General features: G+C 41.7%; 1 protein-coding gene across 2 annotated transcripts in view; it reads left to right on the top strand.

Moving 5' to 3' along the window:
* The window catches only part of LOC127585048 (GEM-interacting protein-like), a 106708-nt gene that overhangs the window by 59133 nt on the left and 25204 nt on the right, over positions 1-22371 (top strand). For both annotated transcript variants that reach the window (XM_052042183.1, XM_052042184.1), the window contains 5 exons: positions 6169-6233; positions 7974-8084; positions 10044-10124; positions 20211-20405; positions 22148-22285. In XM_052042183.1, the coding sequence (XP_051898143.1) occupies positions 6169-6233; positions 7974-8084; positions 10044-10124; positions 20211-20405; positions 22148-22285 (590 nt within the window). The remainder of the gene's footprint in view (positions 1-6168; positions 6234-7973; positions 8085-10043; positions 10125-20210; positions 20406-22147; positions 22286-22371) is intronic.

The following is a 22371-nucleotide window of genomic DNA, read 5'->3' as shown; positions in this document are numbered from 1 at the left end:
CTGTGCAGCAAAGGCAAGGATCTTGTCTGAGAACAAAATGCAAGCTGCTGAAGGAATTCAGCGGGTCAGGCAGCATCTGTGGAGGAAAATGGACAGTCGATGTTTCAGATCGAGACCCTTCATCTGGACTGAAAGAGTGGAAGATGGCCAGTATAGCCTGAAAACAGGTCGTCGGAAAAGACATGCTGATCCTGGAGGACAGCGCCTTCTCACTCCACAATGCCAATGATTCTCTCCCAGGAATAGTCAGGCAACAATCTACAGTTCTGCTATGACGTTTTACATGACAGCTGTAGACCCATGACCAGTGACCAAATCCTACAATGCAGCAATCTGCTCAGTGATGGCAATGTTCTCCCCATTGTCAGTACTCTGTGCAGAACAGCAATTTACTTCCGTTTGAGAGCAACCTATTCTAGGTGGCATTCTCTGTTTTCTTATGACAGCAGTCTGCTCCCAAGTGCTAGTACCCTGAGAGTCTGCTGGGGCATGAGAGTCTTTGGATGGTGCCTGCCTGTATCTCCATGGATAGAGAATCCTGCTCCTTCAGCTGCTGCACCGTGAAGTGTCAATGCTGGCTGGCACAGAAATGTATTCTACTTTGAGCGTGGAAGTGATGTTTTCTTGGCTCCATTTGAACTACTGCTGAGGTTGGGGATTAATTATGTGGTCTTCTCATCATCTCCTGCAACTTGTTTGTCAGGCAATCCAGGAAGTGCGCCAAGCATTTGGATATCCATCCCATCAATCTGCTTATATGTGCTTTCCCTTCATATTCTGCCAAGCCAGTAATATTGCGCATTCCCACTAGCTTCCCCTTAGATCCAGGTGTTTCTCCTTCTCTAAACCCAGCCTCTTTACCCACTATCAAAGCTGGTGCTTTCCAGTGTATGACACAAGGAAACTGTCTGTTCTTCCTCTTCCTCAGCTGGTTTTTGTCCCTGTGCAGCGTGATGGTCTACAGCTTTGTTCTGAGATGCTGCAATGATAAAGGCACACAAACAAAACAAAATGTGGTTGTGGTGAGCAGATAGGGCTATTTGTGGCCAGTGCACATGCAGAAACATAGAAAGGGTGCAGAGGAGATTTACTAGGATGCTGCCTAGAATGCGGATCATGCCTTATGAAAGTAGGTTGAGGGAAATTGGCCTTTTCTCCTTGGAGTGACAGAGGATGAGGGGGGACCTGATAGAGGTGTATAAGATGATGAGAGGCATTGATTGGGTAGATAGTCAGAGGCTTTTCCCCAGGGCTGAAATGGTGGCCACAAGAGGACATAGGTTTATGGTGCTGGGGAGTAGGTATAGAGGAGATGTCAGGGGTAAGTTTTTTACTCAGAGAGTGGTGAGTGCATGGAATGGGCTGCTGGCAACGGTGGTGGAGGTGGATACGATGGGGTCTTTTAAGAGACTGTTGGATAGGTACATGGAGCTTAGAAAAATAGAGGGCTATGAGTAAGCCTAGTAATTTCTAGGGTAGGGACATGTTCGGCACAGCTTTGTGGGCTGAAGGGCCTGAATTGTGCTGTAGGTTTTCTATGTTTCTATGTTTCTAACACGTTCATTGCATTAAGAGTGGAACTGATGATAAAGATCCAGAGGATACCTGCCTATGTGGGAGATTGAGGGCTGTTTCAGTGCCACCAGCAACATGGGCCTGAACTGGCTGTCTCCCATTTGGAGAGCCATTTATTTAGGTTCTGTGCAAAATGGCTTCCTTCTGTCCACTAGGATGATAGCTGACGGTTGTCATTTCTCAATTGCTGTGCATGTGTAATAAAGTGGTACGGCAATTAGAGCAGTGTCTGTCAGTGTGGGATGGGTGTGAGTTACTCCGAAACCTGAGCATTGCAGTTGTAGGCAGCACAAATGTGCAGTTCAAAGTGCTTTTGGCCTCTTCACTGATATCCTCTAGTTTTAATCTCTTGATTATTTCCAACTGCTGCTCCACTGACAACGTTTGTCCCTCCAGCTGTTAAAGCCCTAGATTTGGAACTGCTCCAACCTTTTGTGAGATGCTCCTTAAAAACCCACTTTGTTGATCAAAGCGCTGGTCAGTGGCACTAATATCTACCTTGGTAGCTCAAAGTCAAATTTTGTTTGATGAAACTGCTGAAAAGCGTATGGCACGTTTTGCCAGATAAATAGATTGTTGTTGTGTTGCAAGAGCTGTGACTGTAATAATATTAAGAGGGACTGGTACCCCATATTGTGTCCTCAAGTAGTTCACAAAAGCCTATTATTCCTATGAGGTTCTCTCCCAATTAATTCAGCAGAGCTGGGAGAATTCTGCTGTTCACGTGTCCATGGTGCACAGTCCCAGTGCTTCAACTGTTGTTGAGGTTAGCTGATTCCAGTGATGGTTGAGGGGTTGAGCAAGAAACATTGTCCTCATAAGGACAAATGGACACCACAAGGGATGAAAACCAGGACGTGATTATGGGGTTGGGAGACTGAGGATTTCTCTGAGGTGAAATTGGCTTATTTACCTAGGATTGGAGTATTTATGCTGGAGGTGACCCAAGGATGGGGTGGGGGCCAGTGGAAGCTCCTATTGGAAATAATTGGAGATATCTGTTTACCTTAGGGTGACCAGATAGCGAGAGTACAAAATAGGGATCCAGAACTAGAAAGCTGCATATATGGAACTCCAAACTAACAATGGAAAATGCTGGAAATACTCAATGGATCAGTGTTATGAGAAAGGTCCTTTTGGTATCTTAAAGATAAAGGCGTCTGGACACACAGTCTTTGTACTTTAAAAGGAGGACTTTATTCACAAAGACTGACGCAGGTACAGAATGTGAAGGAACAAATGCACCCTCGCACACTCGCACTAGGGTGATCGTGAAACTGGGGGGGGGGGGGGGGGGAGTCGCAACAGGGGTGAAGTGCACACACGCTCTCTCTCTCTCTCTCTCTCTCACACACACACACGCACACACACACACACACACACACTCGCGCGCGCACACACACACACACACACACACACACACACAAAACGGACTAGTACAAACAATCAGGGAACGAACAAATACGTTGTCTGGACCCCCTGAATCGGGACAAACAACGGCTCTACGCTACTGGGAATCTACTCAGGACGCTCCTAGCCCCCTGTGGAAGTGCACCCTCCCACCTGTGGTCTCGACCCCAGCAGCAATCGGAAGAGAGGAAGAGAGCCCACGTGTGCCATCTTTTATAGGGCTGTAGCTGGGGCGGAGCCATTCAGGTGAAACAAGCCAATGAATCAGGGTCAAGAACAAAGGTGGGTTACGAGCCAATCCTCAGGTGTGCTCTTTAATGGGTGGGGCGGAGCCGGACCCTTGATTGACAGGGGTGTAGCTTCCGACTTGATAGGCAATGCTATCATCTGACCATGGGGGTCAGTAGTGTTGTCACTGTCATCTGACCCCTGGCCTTTCATACTACAATCAGGCAGTATTGGGTGAGAGAGAAATAGTCTATGTTTCAGGTTGATGACCATTTATCAGAACTAGAAACTAGGAACTGAAAAACAGGAATTTCTTTTTAAGTGATGGTGGCGGGGGAGCAGTTGAGATATAATAAAAAGAAATGTGCACTTAGCCTGGTTGCTCTAATAATATGCTGAGCAAGTTCTCTGAATAATTGGCATAGAAGTATTGAGAAAGTGGGAGACGGGGATTTTGGTGTTTTCAAGCTCACCAGAAAGAACTCCCTTTAACTTGAGAGACTTCAATCTTTGTTTAGTATGGTGTTCAATAAATAAAGAGCTGTTCTGTAAAGGGCAATCTAAGTATAATGTAGGACCATTTTTTGTTACTGTTAGAAAATAACCAATTAATTAGAACTATGTACATTTATGCTAAGGCCTTTGGAATGTTCTTTGGAATTTGGAGTTCAGTTGATCTAAGACTGATACAACCCAGCTTCTCAATTCCATGACTATTGCCTTCGTGGAAACTCACTCCTACCTCTAGTTCCAATTCTAGATCTTGAATAGCTTTTGTTTCAGTGGACCCACCAATACCTTCTCATTAGTGAGAGGACCAGGATAATGTTCAGCTCCTAAGTTAACTGATGACATAGAGATCACTGGTGTAGTGATAGATTTCCTGCGTCAAAGATCTGGGAGTAGATTAAAAGTATAAAGAAATCTGTTTTTTAAAAAAAAGGTAGTTTTGCAAATGTCACTTATCTGGACGGGACTTTTCCTTCCCTCAATGCTGACGGAATAAGGAATCCACCAATGACTCAAACCTCATATTCACCAGACTGTGGGAAAGCAACTTCTCTACTCTGACAAAATCCAGACTTCTCCACAGCCTTAACAGGTCAGAGGAGCCCTCCAGCCTAATAGCAACCCTATTGCAATACTGTCAAGATCCCAAGTTCTATAAACCCAGGGAATCATTCCCCAGTACAAAGCCCAAGAACCTTCTAACGTGCTAGGCTGAAGCAGCTGATGGGCCCTGCAGATCTGTGGTGGAGGATGGAAAGAAGAAGCCAAGCCACTCTGTTATTGGACATTCCAGCCATAACTTTTAGGATACATCATTTTCTGGGACAGGAGGGACAGTCAAAAGCTGTGTTCCGAGAACGGACAGATGGGCCATGGATCAGTACTCATTATGATGAGGACTGGCATTGGGTCAGTGAGAAGGGAGACAGACAACCGCACATTAATCGGCATGTTGCTGTAAGGCAAAATTGGTAATTCAGCATGTGCATTTGTTCCCTGCTTCACATTAAGGCATGGTAGTGTAGCAGTTAGCGTAACGTTGTTACTGCGCCAGAGACCCAGGTTTAATTCCAGCTGCTGTCTGTAAGGAGTTTGTACGTTCTCCCAGTGATTGCATGGGTTTCCTCCAGATGCTCTGTTTCCCTCCCATGTTCCAAAGACGTACGGGTTAGGAAGTTGTGGGCGTGCTATGTTGGCGCTGGAAGCGTGGCGACACTTGCGGGCTGCCCACAGAACAATCTACACAAAAGATGTGTTTCACTGTGTGTTTCAATGTACATGTGACTAATAAAGATATGTGTTCTCTTGATCACAATGTGCACACATGTTCTTTATTAAAGTGCAAACTTTCATTATACTCTGGTCACCCAAAATATTCAAATGGCAAGGGTGAAAAACTGACACAAATGATGCCCTGATTGCATCTTGATCAGATGCTGGGATATGGGACTTAATAGCCAGATAATCCCGCTGTTAGTGAGACATCTGGTCATCTCCTTTTATTACAGGTAATGTCACTTTTCTCCCCCTATAGAGTTTTATATTCCTGCCCAGCTCTGGTAACTCCTCTTTCCCTGGTGTTTCATATTTGTGCTCCAGAAAGAGGAAAAACCTAGCAGAATATGATTGGAACAGCAAACCCTGTTAAGGGTGAATAAAAACAGAAAATGCTGGAAATACTCAGCAGGTCAGGCTGCACTTGTTGGAAGAGAAAGAGAGTAAATGTTTCAGGTCGAAGTCCCTTCATCTGACCCTTCATGTTCTGACAAAGGGTCTTCAAACTGAAACATTAGCTCTGCCCGCAGATACAACCTGACCAGCTGAGTATTTTCAGCATTTTCTATTTTTATCTTAGATTTTCAGCATGTGCAATTTTTTTGAATTTCATTTACTTGTTGAGGGCGATTCTGTCCACTTCCTGCGTACAGGGAGAGGTCACTGAACAGCAGTTCTGACGCTGACGAAGTTTATCTCCTTCCCTCAATCCTGGACACTTTCTTTCCCTACTGTGGCAAAAAATAAGATCAGTAACTCTGCACAGATCAGGAAGAAAAGTTGTTGTCTTCTGCCTAAGATGATTCTTAAATTTGGTTAATAAATTCAAGATAGTCATGATGTAGATTAATCCGTGAAGAAGAAAGGGGCGGAAGGAACTGCTGATAAGAAACAAAACACTGACATAGACCAGTCAGGTAAAAACTGCATGCTACTTCCCTATAAAGTCTGCAGCATGATGGGTCTAACTACTGCATGTTTTGTAACACCACTCTACCTTGGTTCTTTCAATGGTGATGGCACAGTCACAGAAATATCTATACTTCTATAGATTTGTGACCTGACTATACACCCATTTTCTCCATGTAATAACAGAACAGAAATAGGTGAGATAATTTGGTTTTCCTTCAGTAATGTTGCCATTCCCCTGACAATGTCCTTGTTTTGCAGAGATTGAATTCTCGAAGAACATAATTAAAATGGCAGAAACAAGCAAGAATTTGATCAACCAAGAGGTAAGGTGTTCTGTGCAATGATGTACAACTGATGTGTTCAGTAGGTTGTTTGGGGTCCTCTATTTATTTATTGTCTATGACTCAAATTCACCTTAACTAGTTGGTTTGATCACTCACGTCATTGGACAACACTGTCACAGGAAACCCCTCACGGACTGGTGAATGCAAACAAAACCCCTCCCAGGGTGTCATTGCAAAGAGAATGGGGTTCTGGGCAACACCAAGAATAAATTAATTTCCAATACATCATGATGCTGTTTGTGGTATTTTGTGATGTGACTATAAACCAGAAGCAAATATATAAAATGTAGAACTACTCAGCAGGTTGGACAGCATCAATGGAGAGAGAAACAAAGTTAATGGGATATCTTCTGCTACCTTAAAATCACAAGTCATCTGATTTCTATCAGCACGGTCCGGTCCAAGGTGCCGTCTTCTACTGGGAGGCTGATTTCCAGCTCATTGGCATGGCACAGAGTAGTGCAAGGCTTCTCACAGCATATGTACCTTTGACACTCAAAGGCATTCAAAATCACAATAAAAACTAAATAATCGTCAAGTATGCTTGCAAGAATTCCTTCACCGTGCTAAATTTAGTAGCCGAGTTATGGACTTATTAGATCCATGTGCATCTTGGTGAAACATGAGCCCCATTGCTTCAGAAGTTGTTATTGACCTAAAATATATTTGCCCTGTCTTTTCCCAAGTGTTTTGATTATTTTGTTTTTATTTTAGATTTTTAGCATTCATATTATTTTGCTTTTGAATCAACAAGAATAACTGCACTGCAACTGTGGATAAGTGGGCTGTACTTGTGTCTCCAGGTCAGAGGATCATGGGTTGAAGTCTCACATTAAAATAACTTAAGCATCAGCAACTAAGATGACATTCAAAGAATCCGTCTTTATGATTAGATGTTAAACTAAAACATTAGCATATTCCTGAGAGAGCATGCAGAGATTCCATGGATAGGAAATATCCGATCTCTGTGGGTGTTTTCCCAGTGTCCCAGTCACATTTTACACTTAACCAGCAATGAGGGTAAGGTAGCACATCTAGTACAGCGGCTGCCTCACAGCTCCAGTGACCTGGGATTGATCCTGACCTTGGGCACTTTCTGTGTGGAGTTAGCAAGTTCTCCCTGTGACTGCGTGGGTTTCCTTCGGGCACACCAGTTTCCTCCTAAATTGCAAAGACGTGCACATTGGTAGGTTAACTGGTCTGTAAATTGCCTTTACTGTGTAGGTGGGTAGTAGAATCTTGTGGAAGTTGATGGGAGTTTGTGGAGGATAAAGTGGGTTTTTGACAATCAGCACAGACTTGGTGGGCCGAGGACCTCTCCATGCTGGATGACTCTATCACTATACTTTACTTGAACCATTTCCAGGCTGCTACTGGGACCTTCCGTATGTGCCTCTCCTGGTTAGATTCCAGCTTGGCTTTGGAATTGAGGAGTGGTGTTTAACACCCAGGCTGGGAAAAGATATGATCCAGAGCCTGTTGCCTGGTCAGTCTGAGCTGCTCCATTCAACTGTTGTCTTAAAATCAGATTGTTCTATAATTAAACCACAAAGTTGTGTTCTGTATTGAGATGTCAATCTGCAAAACATTTGTTTTTGGATTAATGTTCAAACTCATGGCCTTGTAACAGAATAATTGTGGCACATCGAAGCTTCTGGAATTTACAGAGAGTGATTAAATGATGAAGATGTTCACAAATGATTCATATTCTTCTAACAGAAATTCATGCCTTTCCAATACACCTACACAATGGCCTTGCAGCATGACATCCAGCAAGGAGATAAGACAATTAAAACCATGAGTTTGCTGCAACAGAGTAAATACACTCAGGTGAGGAATTTGGTGACTGTCTTGCTTGTATTTCCAATAGTTGGAACAAATAGTATAGTATTGCTTAGAAATTTGCCTCTTTTATTGCTTGGTCTTTGGCCTTAAACAGCAAAGAATTTGGTCATGATAGTGTTTATACTCCATATAAGATTCCTCCCACCCAACTTCATAAGCTTTTTTTTTGTTCCTTTTCTTCAAATGTTTAACCAAGCTTCCTTTTAAATGCATCTGTGCTTTTCACCTCACTTATTCCTTGGGGAAACAAGTTCCCCATTCTAACCACTCTGAGTAATGATGTCAGCACAAATTCTAATTGTACTACCCTTGGAAATCCACCCTTAGTGTTGAATTTCCCCTCAAAATAGAAAAAGTGTTTTGAGTCAATCCTAACCACACACTTCATAAAAGATCCTTTGCTGAATAAACCGTTAGCCATTCCTTTTATTATGGAAAATAATTCCATCCTGTTCTTTTGTCAAGTTGAACTGATGTGGAAAATAAAATTTTGGCACATAATGTGAATAATTTGAGATTTGGCTTTTGAGAAGCATAGCATGTTTGGAGAGGGACTGGTGAATTTGAACCTAGATTCCAAATCTCTCATCACTAACATTTACATTGTTTCCATCGAAATGACACATATTATTTGTTATGATATAGTCTATAGCCATTTACTGTTACCCAATTAGCAGGGTAATAGAAGGAAATTAAACGGGTTTCAGTCTTCCTTCCTTAAATTAAATTTTATTTACAGCGTGGTCACAGGCCCTTTCGGCCCAACGAGTCCACGCCGCCCATTTTCCTCTAGTGTTTATGTCCTTACTCCGGTAGCTACGTGCTATGAGTGCAAAGGTTCACAATTTGTAACGCACAATGTCACACCTCATCACTCTCCTTAAGTGAAATACAACGAATAATAATTTGTACCACAATCAGCCACTCGAGCTGCTTTCTTTTTAAGATATCCTATTTGAGAATTGCTTTGGCTCAGTAGTAGCGGTCTTCACCGTGAGCCCAAAGGCTCTGTGTTCCATACCTGAGTTTCTGCTTCAAGGCAGTATTTAAGACGTGTCATACTGTTGCAGTACAGTCTTTTAAATGAGATGCTAAACTGGGACACATCCAGTCTCTACAGTGGATGTAAGAGATCCCCTGCACTATTCAAAGAAAAGCGGGCAAGTTCTCAGTTTCACTGGTAACCTTTATTCATCAGACATCAGAGTTTGATTCACTGGTTATGTACCTGTTTGTTATGGTAAGCACAAAAGGCTGCTGCTGTATTTGCCCAAGATGGTGATGACAATTGTAGAAACATAGAAAATAAGCGCTGGAGTGGCTACTTAGTGCTGCTCCATCATTCAACACAATCACAGCTGATCATCTATTTCAATACCTGTTCCCACCTTCTCTCCAAATCCTTTTCTTTTATATATAAAAAAAGCATTAAAAATACATTTCCTTCTTAAATATATTTAATGACTTGGCTTCAATTGCTTTCTGTGGTGGAGAATTCCATAGTTCTCCACCCTCTGAGTGAAGAAATTTCTCCTGAATTTTGTTCTAAGTGACACATCCCATATCCTGTGGTTGTGCTCCCTGGAGCAGGATTCTCCAACCATTGAGAATATTTTCCCTGTATCTAGAACAAAAAAAACATAACGCTGGAAGAACTGAGCAGGCCAAGCCGCAACTCTTGGAGGCAAACGGTGTCTGTCGATGTTTTGGGTTAAGACCCTACGTAGGACTAAGAGGGAAGAGGACAGGTGGCCAATATTACAGAAGTATGAGGAGTGGGACAGAGGCTGGTAGGTGATAGGTGGAACCGTATGAGGGAGGGATGATGGTCAGATGGAACCAGAGGGGGGAGGGGATGGGAAAGCATGCACACATTTGCCCACAAACTCTTGAAGAAGCTGTTTTCTTTTAAATTGATTCTCCTTTTTACTTCTGAATAAACAGCCGCTCATGATGAAAAAAAATGAGGTGGAAAAACAACGACGAGAATTCAAGGAGCAATGGCAAAAAGAGCAGCGTAAAATGGTGAGTGAAACACTACTGGAAAAGCACATCACCGGGGTATGACTGAGAGTACATCCTTCAGCTGCATGCTGGACAAGAGCCAGTGACCTGATTCAATACTGCAAATGCTTATACTTTAGGGTTATTATTACCGAATTGAGTGTTAACTCTGATTTTACCCCTCTGCTCCTCCCATCCCACTACTAAAATGAGCAGAGATCAACTGTATTTGTAAAAAGAATAACTTTATCTATAAACTCTTTCTTTCTTAAAAAAAAACAGGGCTCCTCAAGGGCTGAATAAATAAGTGGCATTGCCATCTTTTCCCTCCATCCCCTCCCAGGATCAACTAACTCAGCAGACCTTGACTAAATGTGCCACTGTTAGTTTGGCTCACAGGATAGCACTCTCACTTACAAGTCAGAATGTCATGATACCAACTTCCACACCAGAGACTTGAGCCCACAAAATAGGTTTATTGTAATGCAGAGTTGGAGACTGGATATTCAGGTTTGCTTTCAAAAGGTGAGAAGTAATGGAACGATGGCAGGATCATTGTTAATCATTATTTACATAAACTGTTCTTGGGAATCAGAGTACAGTCTTAAAAGAGGTTAACACAGAGGGAAATGTATAAATATATGAGGTGGTAAAACTTGGGAAGAATAAGGCAGCCACACAAGTCAAGATGTTCGCTGATGATTGTGGAATGTTCAACATTCATAACTCTTCAGCAAATGAAGAAGGCCATGCCTACATGCGGCAAGACCTAGACAACATTTAGTCATGGGCTGAATAAATGACAACAGAAGTGCCAGACGGCGACCATCTCCAACAAGATGAAGTCTAAATGCGTATACTTGACATTTATACTAATCCAATTTTCTAATTCTCCTCACATGCAATTACCGTTGGTATTGGTATTGCTTTATTATTGTCACTTGCACTATGGTGCATCGGTAAAAGTTGGTGAGAGTCAAAGGGGACAAACCAAATTTCTTTGCCAAGAATGTGAGGAGAATTTTAAAAATGGGATTAATGTACAATTAGTGTAAATGGATGCTTAATAGTTGGCACGGACTTGGAGTGCCCTAGGGCCTGTTTCCATGCTATAGTTCTCTGCCGTTGACATCCTGGGGGTCAATAGTGACCAGACACTCAACTGCATGATGGATACTCTCCATTTGCCTGGAGTACACCATCCAGGAAAAAGTAGACACTTGACTGGCATCTCATCAACCACTCTAAGCATGCATTCTCTCCGTCACTAGCACACAATAGCTGCAGTGTCTACCACCTACAAAATGCACTGCACTTCCTTGCCAAGGCTTCTCTCACAGCACCTCCCAAACCCACAAACTCTATCACCAAAGACAAAGACAGCAGGTGCACACCACCCCCTGCAGGTCCCCTCTAAGTTGCACAGTATCTAATCAGCAGCGCTCTAGGAGTAGCTTCACCAGAAGGACTGAAGCGGTTCAAGTCTCCACCACCACCTTCTCAAGGGAAATTAGGTGTTGGAAATAAATACTGGCCTTGCAATGACTTCCAAATCCTAAATTTGAAAAAAAATTGGATTTGTCTGAAAGACTTAATGGAGCAGAGAAATTCAAGATTATGGATATTGCAAAAGATAATAACATAAATTAACAAGGCCACAAAAAAATCTTTTGAAGATAAAATTAAAAACAGAATTTATGGACAAACGTGGTGCTCAAGAACATGCTGAGTGTTTAGAATTCTGGTTGAGTACTGTAAGCAGTGCTGGTACCCATTTATTAAAATAACGTAGAGATACTTGAGAAGGTGAAAAAATATTGTTATGAGCCAGGTCCCTTTAAGGCACCTGGACAGTAGAGTAGTGGTGGGTGTGTGGTGTTGTCAAGACAGCAAGAAGATAACAACGTGCTGGCTGTTTTGCTCAGTGAGTCGAAGTAAGTTGGAGAAGAGAGAGAGAGAGAGAGAGAGAGAGAGACCGACTGCTGGTGTGGTTCTGTTGTTGCTGGTACGTAATGTTACGGACTCGGTGAATGTCCCTTTAAGATAGAGTTAGTAGTGTGTGTGTGTGGCATGCTTACATCAACAGAAGTAAAAGGACGTAATGACGTTGTTGAAGAAGTCAGTCGAGGTCAGAGAGAGAGAGAGAGAGAGAAGGAGAAAAGGGAGAGAGATACCAGCCTGCTAGTTTATCTATCGATAGATGAGAAACAATAACTGTGTCTGTTACTGCAATCCACGTATGGAAATTGGAAGTAATCCGGTGGAGTTCACTTTGTTGCTGACCTGTAGAAGGAGACAGGTATTTGTGTGGAGTTGGATGCTTTTCGGGGTGAGGAAGTCACTACCGAGTAAACACTGAGGTGTCGTTTGGGTTCCATCGTGGAACATTTGGACTTCGTAATTACTCTCTCTATGTTCTCTACATCCACGTCTTATCTTCAGACAACGGTGGTTGTTGAAGAAGCCTTTGCTCATGTTTCACCTTATGGCTTGCTGAACTGAACTTTAAGAACCATTCCTGGACTTGGAGTTTGGGACTTTGCCACACACACACGACATGTTTAGTTTTGGGGTTAATGTTCAAGGTTTAACATTTTTACTTTTACTTTTATTTTTCTTATTATCATAAGTAGTGATTAATAAAATAGTTTTTAACACTGAATCATGACTCAGTGTGTTTCTTTTGTTGCTGGTTCGTAACAATAAGAATAAGAATAATAGCAGAGCTAAAAGGTTGTACCAATCAGAAAAGGGTCAGAGCTTCTTTCTCTTGAGATAAGAATGAAGGGTGTCTCCATTATAGATTCTGAAAGAATTTAATACAGCAGAAGAGATGTTTGGAGTCCAGAATCAGAGGCCACGAATACAAAGCAATGCGATACAACAGTTAAAGTAATGTGGAACCAACTACACTTCGATGTGTAGTTGACAGGACTAGCTTGGATGTGTGTAACGAATGTCACAAACCAGCAACAAAAGAAACACACTGAGCATGATTCAGTGTTAAAAACTATTTTATTAATCACTACTTATGATAATACGTAAAATAAAAGTAAAAATGTTAGTATGTTAGAATTCAAAAATGTTAAACCTCGAACGTTAACCCCAAAGCTAAACTCGTCGTGTGTGTGTGTGACAAAGTCCAAAACTCCCAGTTCCGGAATGGTTCTTAAAGTTCAGTTCCGCAAGCCATAAGGTGAAACATGAGCAAGGGCTTCTTCAACAACCACCGTTGTCTGAAGATAAGACGTAGACGTAGAGAAACATAGAGAGAGTAAATACGAAATCCAAATGTTCCACGATGGAACCCAAACGACACTTCAGTGTTTACTCGGTAGTGACTTCCTCACCCCGAAAAGCATCCGAATCGTGGTCGTCCACACACAAATACCTGTTTCCTTCTACAGGTCAGCAACAAAGTGAACTCCACTGGATTACTTCCAACTTCCATACATGGATTTCAGTGGCAGACACAGTTATAGTTTCTCATCCATCGATAGAGAAAACAAGCAGGCTGGTGTCTCTCTCCCTTCTCTCTCTCTCTCTCTCTCTCCTTCTCCTTCTGACTTCTTCAACAACGTCATTACGTCCTTTATCTTCTATTGACGTAAGCACGCCCCACACACACATACACACACACTCTCTATCTTAAAGGGACTTTCACTGAGTCCGTAACACCTCCCACCTAAAAAAAACTTTTCCCAAGAAAAATTTACCCGCGCTTACAGTTAGTAATGTTAATAATTATCATGCTACACAACTACAGACTATCAGATTAGTACAGATACATGTTTCCCATTTAACATCGGGAAAGACAATCAGCAATCACATTATCTTTGCCTTTAATGTGAGTTATCATGAGATCAAACTCTTGCAAAATTAAACTCCAGTTTAACAGCCTTCTGTTCTTGTTTTTGACTCGGCTCAGAAACACCAATGGGTTATGATCTGTATATACAGTCAATGGTTTCTGAGCGGTGCAAACATATACACTGAAATGTTGCAAGGCTAAAACAAGTGACAGTAATTCCTTCTCTATGGTGGAATAATTCTTTTGATGCTCATTAAATTTCTTTGAAAAGTAAGCTACAGGATGGTCAATATCATCAAGGTCACCCTCCTGCAATAACACAGCTCCTGTAGCTTCATCACTGGCATCTACTGCTAATGAAAATGGCTTTTCAAAGTCAGGTGTTTTGAGCACAGGATGGTAGCATAAAATGGCTTTCAGCTTCTCAAATGCTTCTTGACAAGAATCTGTCCAAACAAACTTTACTCCCTTCTTCAGAAGATTAGTTAGGGGAAGAGCAATATCAGCAAAATTTTTACAAAATTTTCGGTAATATCCAACCATTCCCAAAAATCTTTTAACAGTCCTCGTACCTGTGGGAATAGGGAACTCAGATATTGCTTGAACTTTTGCCTGAACAGGAGCTTGCTTGCCTTGACCTACAACATAACCAAGATACGTCACAGTGGCATGGCCAAATTCACTTTTAGCCAAGTTAACTGTAAGGTTAGCTTCGGAAAGTCTTTCAAACAACCTTTCTAATGCAGAGATGTGATCTTCCCAAGTATCATTCCCAGTCACTAAGTCGTCAATGTAGGCATCTGTATGTTTTAACCCATGAATCACTGAATTAATCATTCTTTGAAATGTTGCCGGAGCATTTTTCATTCCAAATGGCAAAACATTGTATTCATACAATCCAGAAGGGGTTACAAAGGCTGAAATATCCCTTCCTCTATCTGTTAATGGAACACACCAGTACCCTTTTAATAGGTCAATCTTTGTAAGAAATTTTGCCTTTCCCACTCTATCTATGCAATCATCCACCCTAGGAATAGGGTAAGCATCTGACTTCGATACAGCATTCACTTTCCTGTAATCTGTGCAAAATCTAACAGTTCCATCAGGTTTAGGTACAATAACACAGGGCGAACTCCAATTTGAAGTAGAATGTCTAATAATATCATTTTCCAACATGTATTTTATTTCCTGATCAACAAGTTTACTTTTTTCCACATTCATTCGATATGGGTGTTGTTTGATTGGTTTTGCATCCCCAACATCAACATCATGGGTAATTATCGATGTTCTGTTTGGAACATCTGGGAACAGATTTTTAAATTTTAAAATTAATTCTCTCATCTGTTGTTTTTGTGAAACTTGTAAAAGGTCCAACGTCGTTTCAAGGTTCTCCAGGATATTTTGGGTTTTTAGTCTCGATGGAACAATATTTGGTCTAAATTGGCCTTCCTCAACATCAACATCAGGCATTCTAGAAACAACCTTTACATCATCCACCAAGGCCACAACTGAATCCCTCTCATAATAAGGTTTTAGCATGTTTACATGACAGAGTTGTGTTTTCTTGCGTCTATCTGGTGTTTTGATTATATATGTTAAATCAGTCACTCGAGATTCAATAACATAGGGTCCAGAAAAACGAGATTGCAAGGGATTATTTTGGCTAGGGCAAATGTCCTAGGCTGAGCACGTCTATCAAAATATGTCTTAGGCCGAGCACGTCTATCAAAATATGTCTTCATTCTTATCTGGCTGGTTTTCAAATTCTCTCTCACTAGCTGGCAGACTCTCTCCAACCAAGTTTTAAATTTTTGGACATAGTCCAACAGACTCAAGTGCACTTCTTCATTAACCCATTGCTCTCTTAACAACTCCAAAGGTCCTCTCACCCTATGTCCAAATACAAGCTCAAACGGACTAAATCCTATTGACTCCTGGATTGATTCTCTAACGGCAAACAAAAGTAAATGGATACCTTCGTCCCAATCCTTTGTGTTTTCAAAGCAATACGTCTTCAGCATATTTTTGAGAGTAGAATGAAATCTCTCCAGAGCTCCTTGAGATTCTGGGTGATATGCAGATGATACAATCTGCTTTGCTCCCAGCTCATAGACTATTTGTTGAAAAAAAATTGACATAAAATTACTACCTTGATCAGATTGGATTTCTTTTGGCAAACCAAACAAGGTAAAAAATTTTAAAAGAGTCTTTGACACCGTCTTGGCCTTAATATTTCTAAGGGGTATTGCCTCTGGAAATCTAGAAGTGGCACACATGATGGTTAACAAATACTGATTTCCAGTCTTAGACTTTGGTAATGGGCCAACACAGTCCACAATCACCTTCGAAAAGGGTTCACCAAAAGCAGGAATTGGTTTCAAAGGAGCCACAGGGGGTTTTTGATTTGGTTTACCTACCATCTGACATGTGTGACAGGTTCGACAAAACATCACCACATCTTTTCTCAAACCAGGCCAATAGAATTGTTTCAAGATCTTCCCTACAGTTTTATTCACACCAAAATGACCACCCAAAGGCATACTATGAGCCAGGTTTAAAATTTCATCCCTATAAACTTTTGGAACAACAACCTGATGAATAACTTCCCATTCCTCAGTAACAGGAACATGAGGAGGTCTCCATTTCCTCATTAACACTCCATTTTTGACATAGTATCCAATTGGCACTTTTTCAATCTCCTCACATGAGAGAGCTTTTTCTTTCAATTCTGTCAACTCAGGGTCCTTTGTCTGTTCCACCATAAACTCCTTCCTCGACAAAGACAAATCTTTAAATTCAGGCTCACTATAAGGATGTTGATCCTCCAGTGAAGACAGAAAAGTCTCAGATAAGGCATCATAATTTTCTTCCTGTTTAGGACTGTCACAAGGAACCACATCAGACTGCACCGGACTGTCTGTCTTGGCTAATTCTCTAGCTCTAGCTCGAGTCACCGCACATGATGGGTAAACATCTGGATCATTCTCAGACTCATCAATCCTTGGTTTGGTCGTTAACCGTACCACAGGAACAATTTCTCCATCTGCAAGGTCATTTCCCAATAACAAAGAAACTCCTTCCACTGGCAAACTAGGTCTTATCCCTATCTCGACTGGTCCTTCTACGAACTTTGACTTTAAAATCACCCTGTGTAAAGGGACAGACATGGTGTCATCTGTAACGCCTCGCACTAGATTTACCTCACCAGTGTCACTTTCTTCACCAAAATTTAAAACACTGTCCAGCAAGAGAGATTGACTAGCCCCAGTATCTCTAAGAATTTTCACTGGCACCTGGGATGACTCATCATTCAGTGAAACAAAACCCTCTGATACATAAGAACGGAATTCTTTTCTCACCTCCTCCAACTTTTCCGCTTTTCCCTCTTGCAAGGACTGATCTTTAACAGCATCTCCTAAACCTTTTCGATTTTTAATTGCCTGAAAGCAAGCATTGGGCACAGCTTCCTTCCTTTTCTTCAAAAGGGCACAATTAGATATCACATGGCCAGGTTTCCTACAGTAATAACAAGTACGCTCAACAGGTTTCTCCAGCACTGGCTTCTTTTCATCTTTTCCTTTTTGATTACCTCCCAATTTAATCTCTGGTTTACCTGGATTGTTTTTGTAACTCTTTTGAAAGGTTTTAGGTTGTCCCCATTTGGATTTATGGGTTAAAGCATAATCATCTGCCGGCCTAGCAGTTTCTTGTAAAGTTTCCACTGCCTTTTCATTTAAATATGTTGTTAATTCAGCTGGAACACATCTTTTAAAGTCCTCCACCAGTATCAATTCTTTCAATTTATCAAAATCCCCATCTACATTTTTAGCCATGTACCATCGTTCAAAACATATTCTCTTTCCATTGGCAAATTCCATATAAGTCTGGTCTGCAGATTTCCTCAAGTCTCTAAATTTTTGTCTATAAGCTTCAGGTACCAATTCATAGGCCTTCAATATAGCTTGTTTTACCTTGGTATAATCAGCTGCATCCTCAGCAGACAAAGCAGAATAAGCTTTTTGAGCTTTACCTTTAATCACACTCTGTACCATGAGAGCCCATCCTTTCCTTGGCCAGTTTGAACTCACAGCAACCTTTTCAAAATGTTGGAAATACTGATCAACCTGATCTTCCTCAAAAGGAGGGACTAATCGAACCTCCCTGCTGGCTGAAAAACCATCATCAGAATCAGATTCCGAACTCTTTCGCTTCATTTGTAACTCATGCTGCCTCTGTTTTTCCTTCTCCTCTGCCTCAAACTTTAACCGAATTAGTTCCCGTTCCCGTTCAGCCTCTAACTTCATCTGAGTTATCTTTTGTTCAGCCTCTAATTTATCTCGTTCGGCTTCTATCTTTAACTGGGTTTGTTCTCGTTCAGCCTCTAATCTCTTTTGCTCTCGTTCAGCTTCTAAATTTCTTTTGTTCTCGTTCAGCCTCTATCTTTAACTGGGTTTGCTCTCGTTCAGCCTCTATCTTTGCCAGCTGCACCTGTGCCTCAGAAATTGCTATTTCACTGCCAGGAAACTGTTTTAACACTTCCTTCTCAAACACCTTCTTTTCCACATAATGGCCAGCTATCAGTTTCTGAATATCTGCCTTTCTCATAGACTGCTTTACTTCTGTAAGGTTTAACCTTGTAGCAATCTTTATCAGATCATCCTTTTTCGCCACCTCCAATCCCTTTTGGGTTGGTGACTCCAAAAATGCCTTAATATCCATTGCTGCTGGTTTCCACACACACAAGCCAATTAAAAAGAATTTATCAGACCATCTCAAAAATCTTTGGATTGAATCCCGAACAAATCTCGTCAATCTGGGGAACGATCCCAGTCGACACTCAAAAATCCTTGGATTGGAGCCCGGACGAGCCCCCAATTTTGTCACGAACCAGCAACAAAAGAAACACACTGAGCATGATTCAGTGTTAAAAACTATTTTATTAATCACTACTTATGATAATACGTAAAATAAAAGTAAAAATGTTAGTATGTTAGAATTCAAAAATGTTAAACCTCGAACGTTAACCCCAAAACTAAACTCGTCGTGTGTGTGTGTGACAAAGTCCAAAACTCCCAGTTCCAGAATGGTTCTTAAAGTTCAGTTCCGCAAGCCATAAGGTGAAACATGAGCAAGGGCTTCTTCAACAACCACCGTTATCTGAAGATAAGACGTAGACGTAGAGAAACATAGAGAGAGTAAATACGAAATCCAAATGTTCCACGATGGAACCCAAACGACACTTCAGTGTTTACTCGGTAGTGACTTCCTCACCCCGAAAAGCATCCGAATCGTGGTCGTCCACACACAAATACCTGTTTCCTTCTACAGGTCAGCAACAAAGTGAACTCCACTAGATTACTTCCAACTTCCATACATGGATTTCAGTGGCAGACACAGTTATAGTTTCTCATCCATCGATAGAGAAAACAAGCAGGCTGGTGTCTCTCTCCCTTCTCTCTCTCTCTCTCTCTCCTTCTCCTTCTGACTTCTTCAACAACGTCATTACGTCCTTTATCTTCTATTGACGTAAGCACGCCCCACACACACATACACACACACTCTCTATCTTAAAGGGACTTTCACTGAGTTCATAACACGAAACACATAGGGGTGACATGAAAAAAGCAGACGGGAACGAAACTCGTGGCATAAATATAGATACGGATCTTTTGGGCCTAATGATAACAGTTATTACATGAGGCTTTGACTTCACTCCTGCTGGGTGCTAAACGTCCGATGACATTGTTTGTTAAGAAGGGGAATTTAGTGGTCAACAGTGATCCATGATTGAAGCCACCAAAAATGAATGAACTGTTTATCTCCTTTACTGTACTAGGCTTCTGCATTATTGGCCATGGCATTCCTTACGGCGCAGGGGACCACTGTCCCTATAGAGTCCATACCAGCTCAATGCAAGAGCAATCTAACTGACTCCCCTGCCCTCTCCCTGTAGTCATACATTTTTTTCCTTTTCAGTTACTTATCCAGCTCCTAGCTGAATGCAACGATTGAATCCACTACTACCATAACAGTGCGTTCCAAACCCAACCCACTTGCTGTGTAAATAAAAATGACACTTTTGGTTCTGTTACCTTCATGAGTAATTGTGTCCTGAGCATGTGATAAGATTAATAAATAAATGCAATTGTTTACCCCTATCTACTGACAACTATAGGGGTGATCAGATAAACTTTAAAAATAAAAGGTTTATATGCTGGAAGCTATCAAGCTGAATGAATGAAATATCTATAGGGAAGCAGCCAGTGATGAGACTATGAATTTCTTCCTATCTACAGAATGATGCCTTAACGGCGCTGCGGAAATCCAAACACATGTATTTCCAGCGTTGCGAGGAATTTGAAAAAGCAAAACTGCAAAGTGCCAAGGCAGAGGAAGAACAGCTCTCGCTGAGTATGAGTGGTACTAATCCAGGTAGCGCCAGTAAGCACCTAGAGAAACGCAGGCGGTCAAAGGATGAAGCACAGTTGAAGGTGAGTAAATGGAGCTTGTCTGAGCAGGTTGTCGGCTTGGGTAGAATATGCTTCTGGAAGCTTCATCGTTTGATTATTTGTAGCATTTCACAGGAGTGTTCTCAAGCAAAATTGATTTCAAGCCACACTGGTGCAATAACCAAATGCTTAGTCAAAGAGATGCAATATAAGATTTAAAAGCACAGAATTAGTCAGTAATACAGCACAGAAATAGACCCTTCAGCCCACCAATCCTACACTAATGCCATTGCCTACCTCCTGCTGTCTTGGTGTAGCAGCCAGCATAATCAAAGACCCCACCCACCCGGGACATTCTCTTTTCTCCCCTCTTCCATCGGGTAGAAGATACAGGAGCCTGAAGGCATGTACCACCAGACTTAAGGACAGCTTCTACCCCACTGTGATAAGACTATTGAACGGTTCCCTTATACAATGAGATGGACTCTGACCTCACGATCTACCTTGTTGTGACCTTGCACCTTATTGCACTGCACTTTCTCCGTAGCTGTGACACTTTACTCTGCACTGTTATTGTTTTTACCTGTACTACATCAATGCACTCTGTACTAACTCAATGTAACTGCACTGTGTAATGAATTGACCTGTACGATCGGTTTGTAAGACAAGCTTTTCACTGAACCTCGGTACAAGTGACAATAATAAACCGATCCCAATACTACTTTTCCACTTACAATCCCATCAACTGATGACCTAGGGGTACAAGTACATAGTTCCCTGAGAGTGGCAACACAGGTAGACAAGAAGGCGTTTGGCACTCTTACCTTCATCAGTCAAGGCACTACTGAGTACAGGAGTTGGGATGTCATGTTACAGCTGTACAAATCGTTGGTGAGACCACACTTAGAGTATTATGTGCAGTTCTGGTCGAACAGCTACAGGAAGGATGTCATTAAACTGGAAAGGATGCGTAAGAAATTCACACGAACGTTACCAGGACTGGAGGCCTTAAGTTATAAGGAGAGGCTTGATAAGTTAGGACATTCTTTCCCCTGGTATGTTGGAGGTTGAGGGGTGACCTTATAGAGGTAGATAAAATCATGAGAGGAGTAGATAAGGTAGGTGGCCACAGACTTTTTCCCCAGTGTACGGGAGTCTAAAACTGAAAGGCATAGGTTTAAGGTGAGGGACTAACACTGTATCAACACCACCACCAATTTTTGTGTCACTTGCAAACTTATGAATCCTACTTCCTATATTCATATCCAAGTCGTTAATGTAATAAGAGCCCCAGTACCGATCCATCATACACCACTGGTCAGACTTCCAATCACAGAAACAACCCTCCACCACCACCCTCTGCCTCCTATTACCAAGCCAATTTTGGATCCAATTTGCCTTGGATGTCATGGGCATTTGAACTGAGACAGGGAGTTTGACCATCTTAGGCATCACAGCTGAGTATTCATTCTGTCTGAGTCTTTAAGTATCTCATTCCCTTCTCCAGGGTCACAAGTTCCAATTTAGATGTCATATAGCATGACTCCCTAGTCTTATATTAATTTCCACCTTTTGTTGTTGGATCAGGATTGAGATACTTTTAAGACGTTGGTGAGCTTCTGTGACCAGACTGTTCCATATGAATTTTCCTTGGATCTGGCGAAGCTCGAATAAAAGTGGTCTCTCAGAAAAAGTCCAGTTATGCCTTTACAGCCCCTGAGGCCTATTCATCTGAACAACCTTCAATGCTGATTGGCGTAAACTGTATCTCTCTTCCTTGATAGGTTCAGGAGGCTGAAGCACATTATAAGCACTGTGTCCATGAGGCCAACTTCAGACGCAAAGAAATGGAGAAAATGAAAGTGGAAATCATAACGCAGCTTCGCAAACTCATCTGCCGTGGTGATCACATACTAAAACTGGTGAGCTCATCAGCTACCTCATTTCTTCTTTTACTTTTGTCTTGTCTCATGTAAACTTGCCCTCCAGTTCCTTCCTTCCTTTATTC

This window comes from Pristis pectinata, chromosome 31, assembly GCF_009764475.1.
Source record: "Pristis pectinata isolate sPriPec2 chromosome 31, sPriPec2.1.pri, whole genome shotgun sequence".
Lineage (NCBI taxonomy): Eukaryota > Metazoa > Chordata > Chondrichthyes > Rhinopristiformes > Pristidae > Pristis > Pristis pectinata.
Note: the sequence above shows the minus strand (reverse complement) of the source record. Positions and strands in the feature narration are given on the sequence as shown.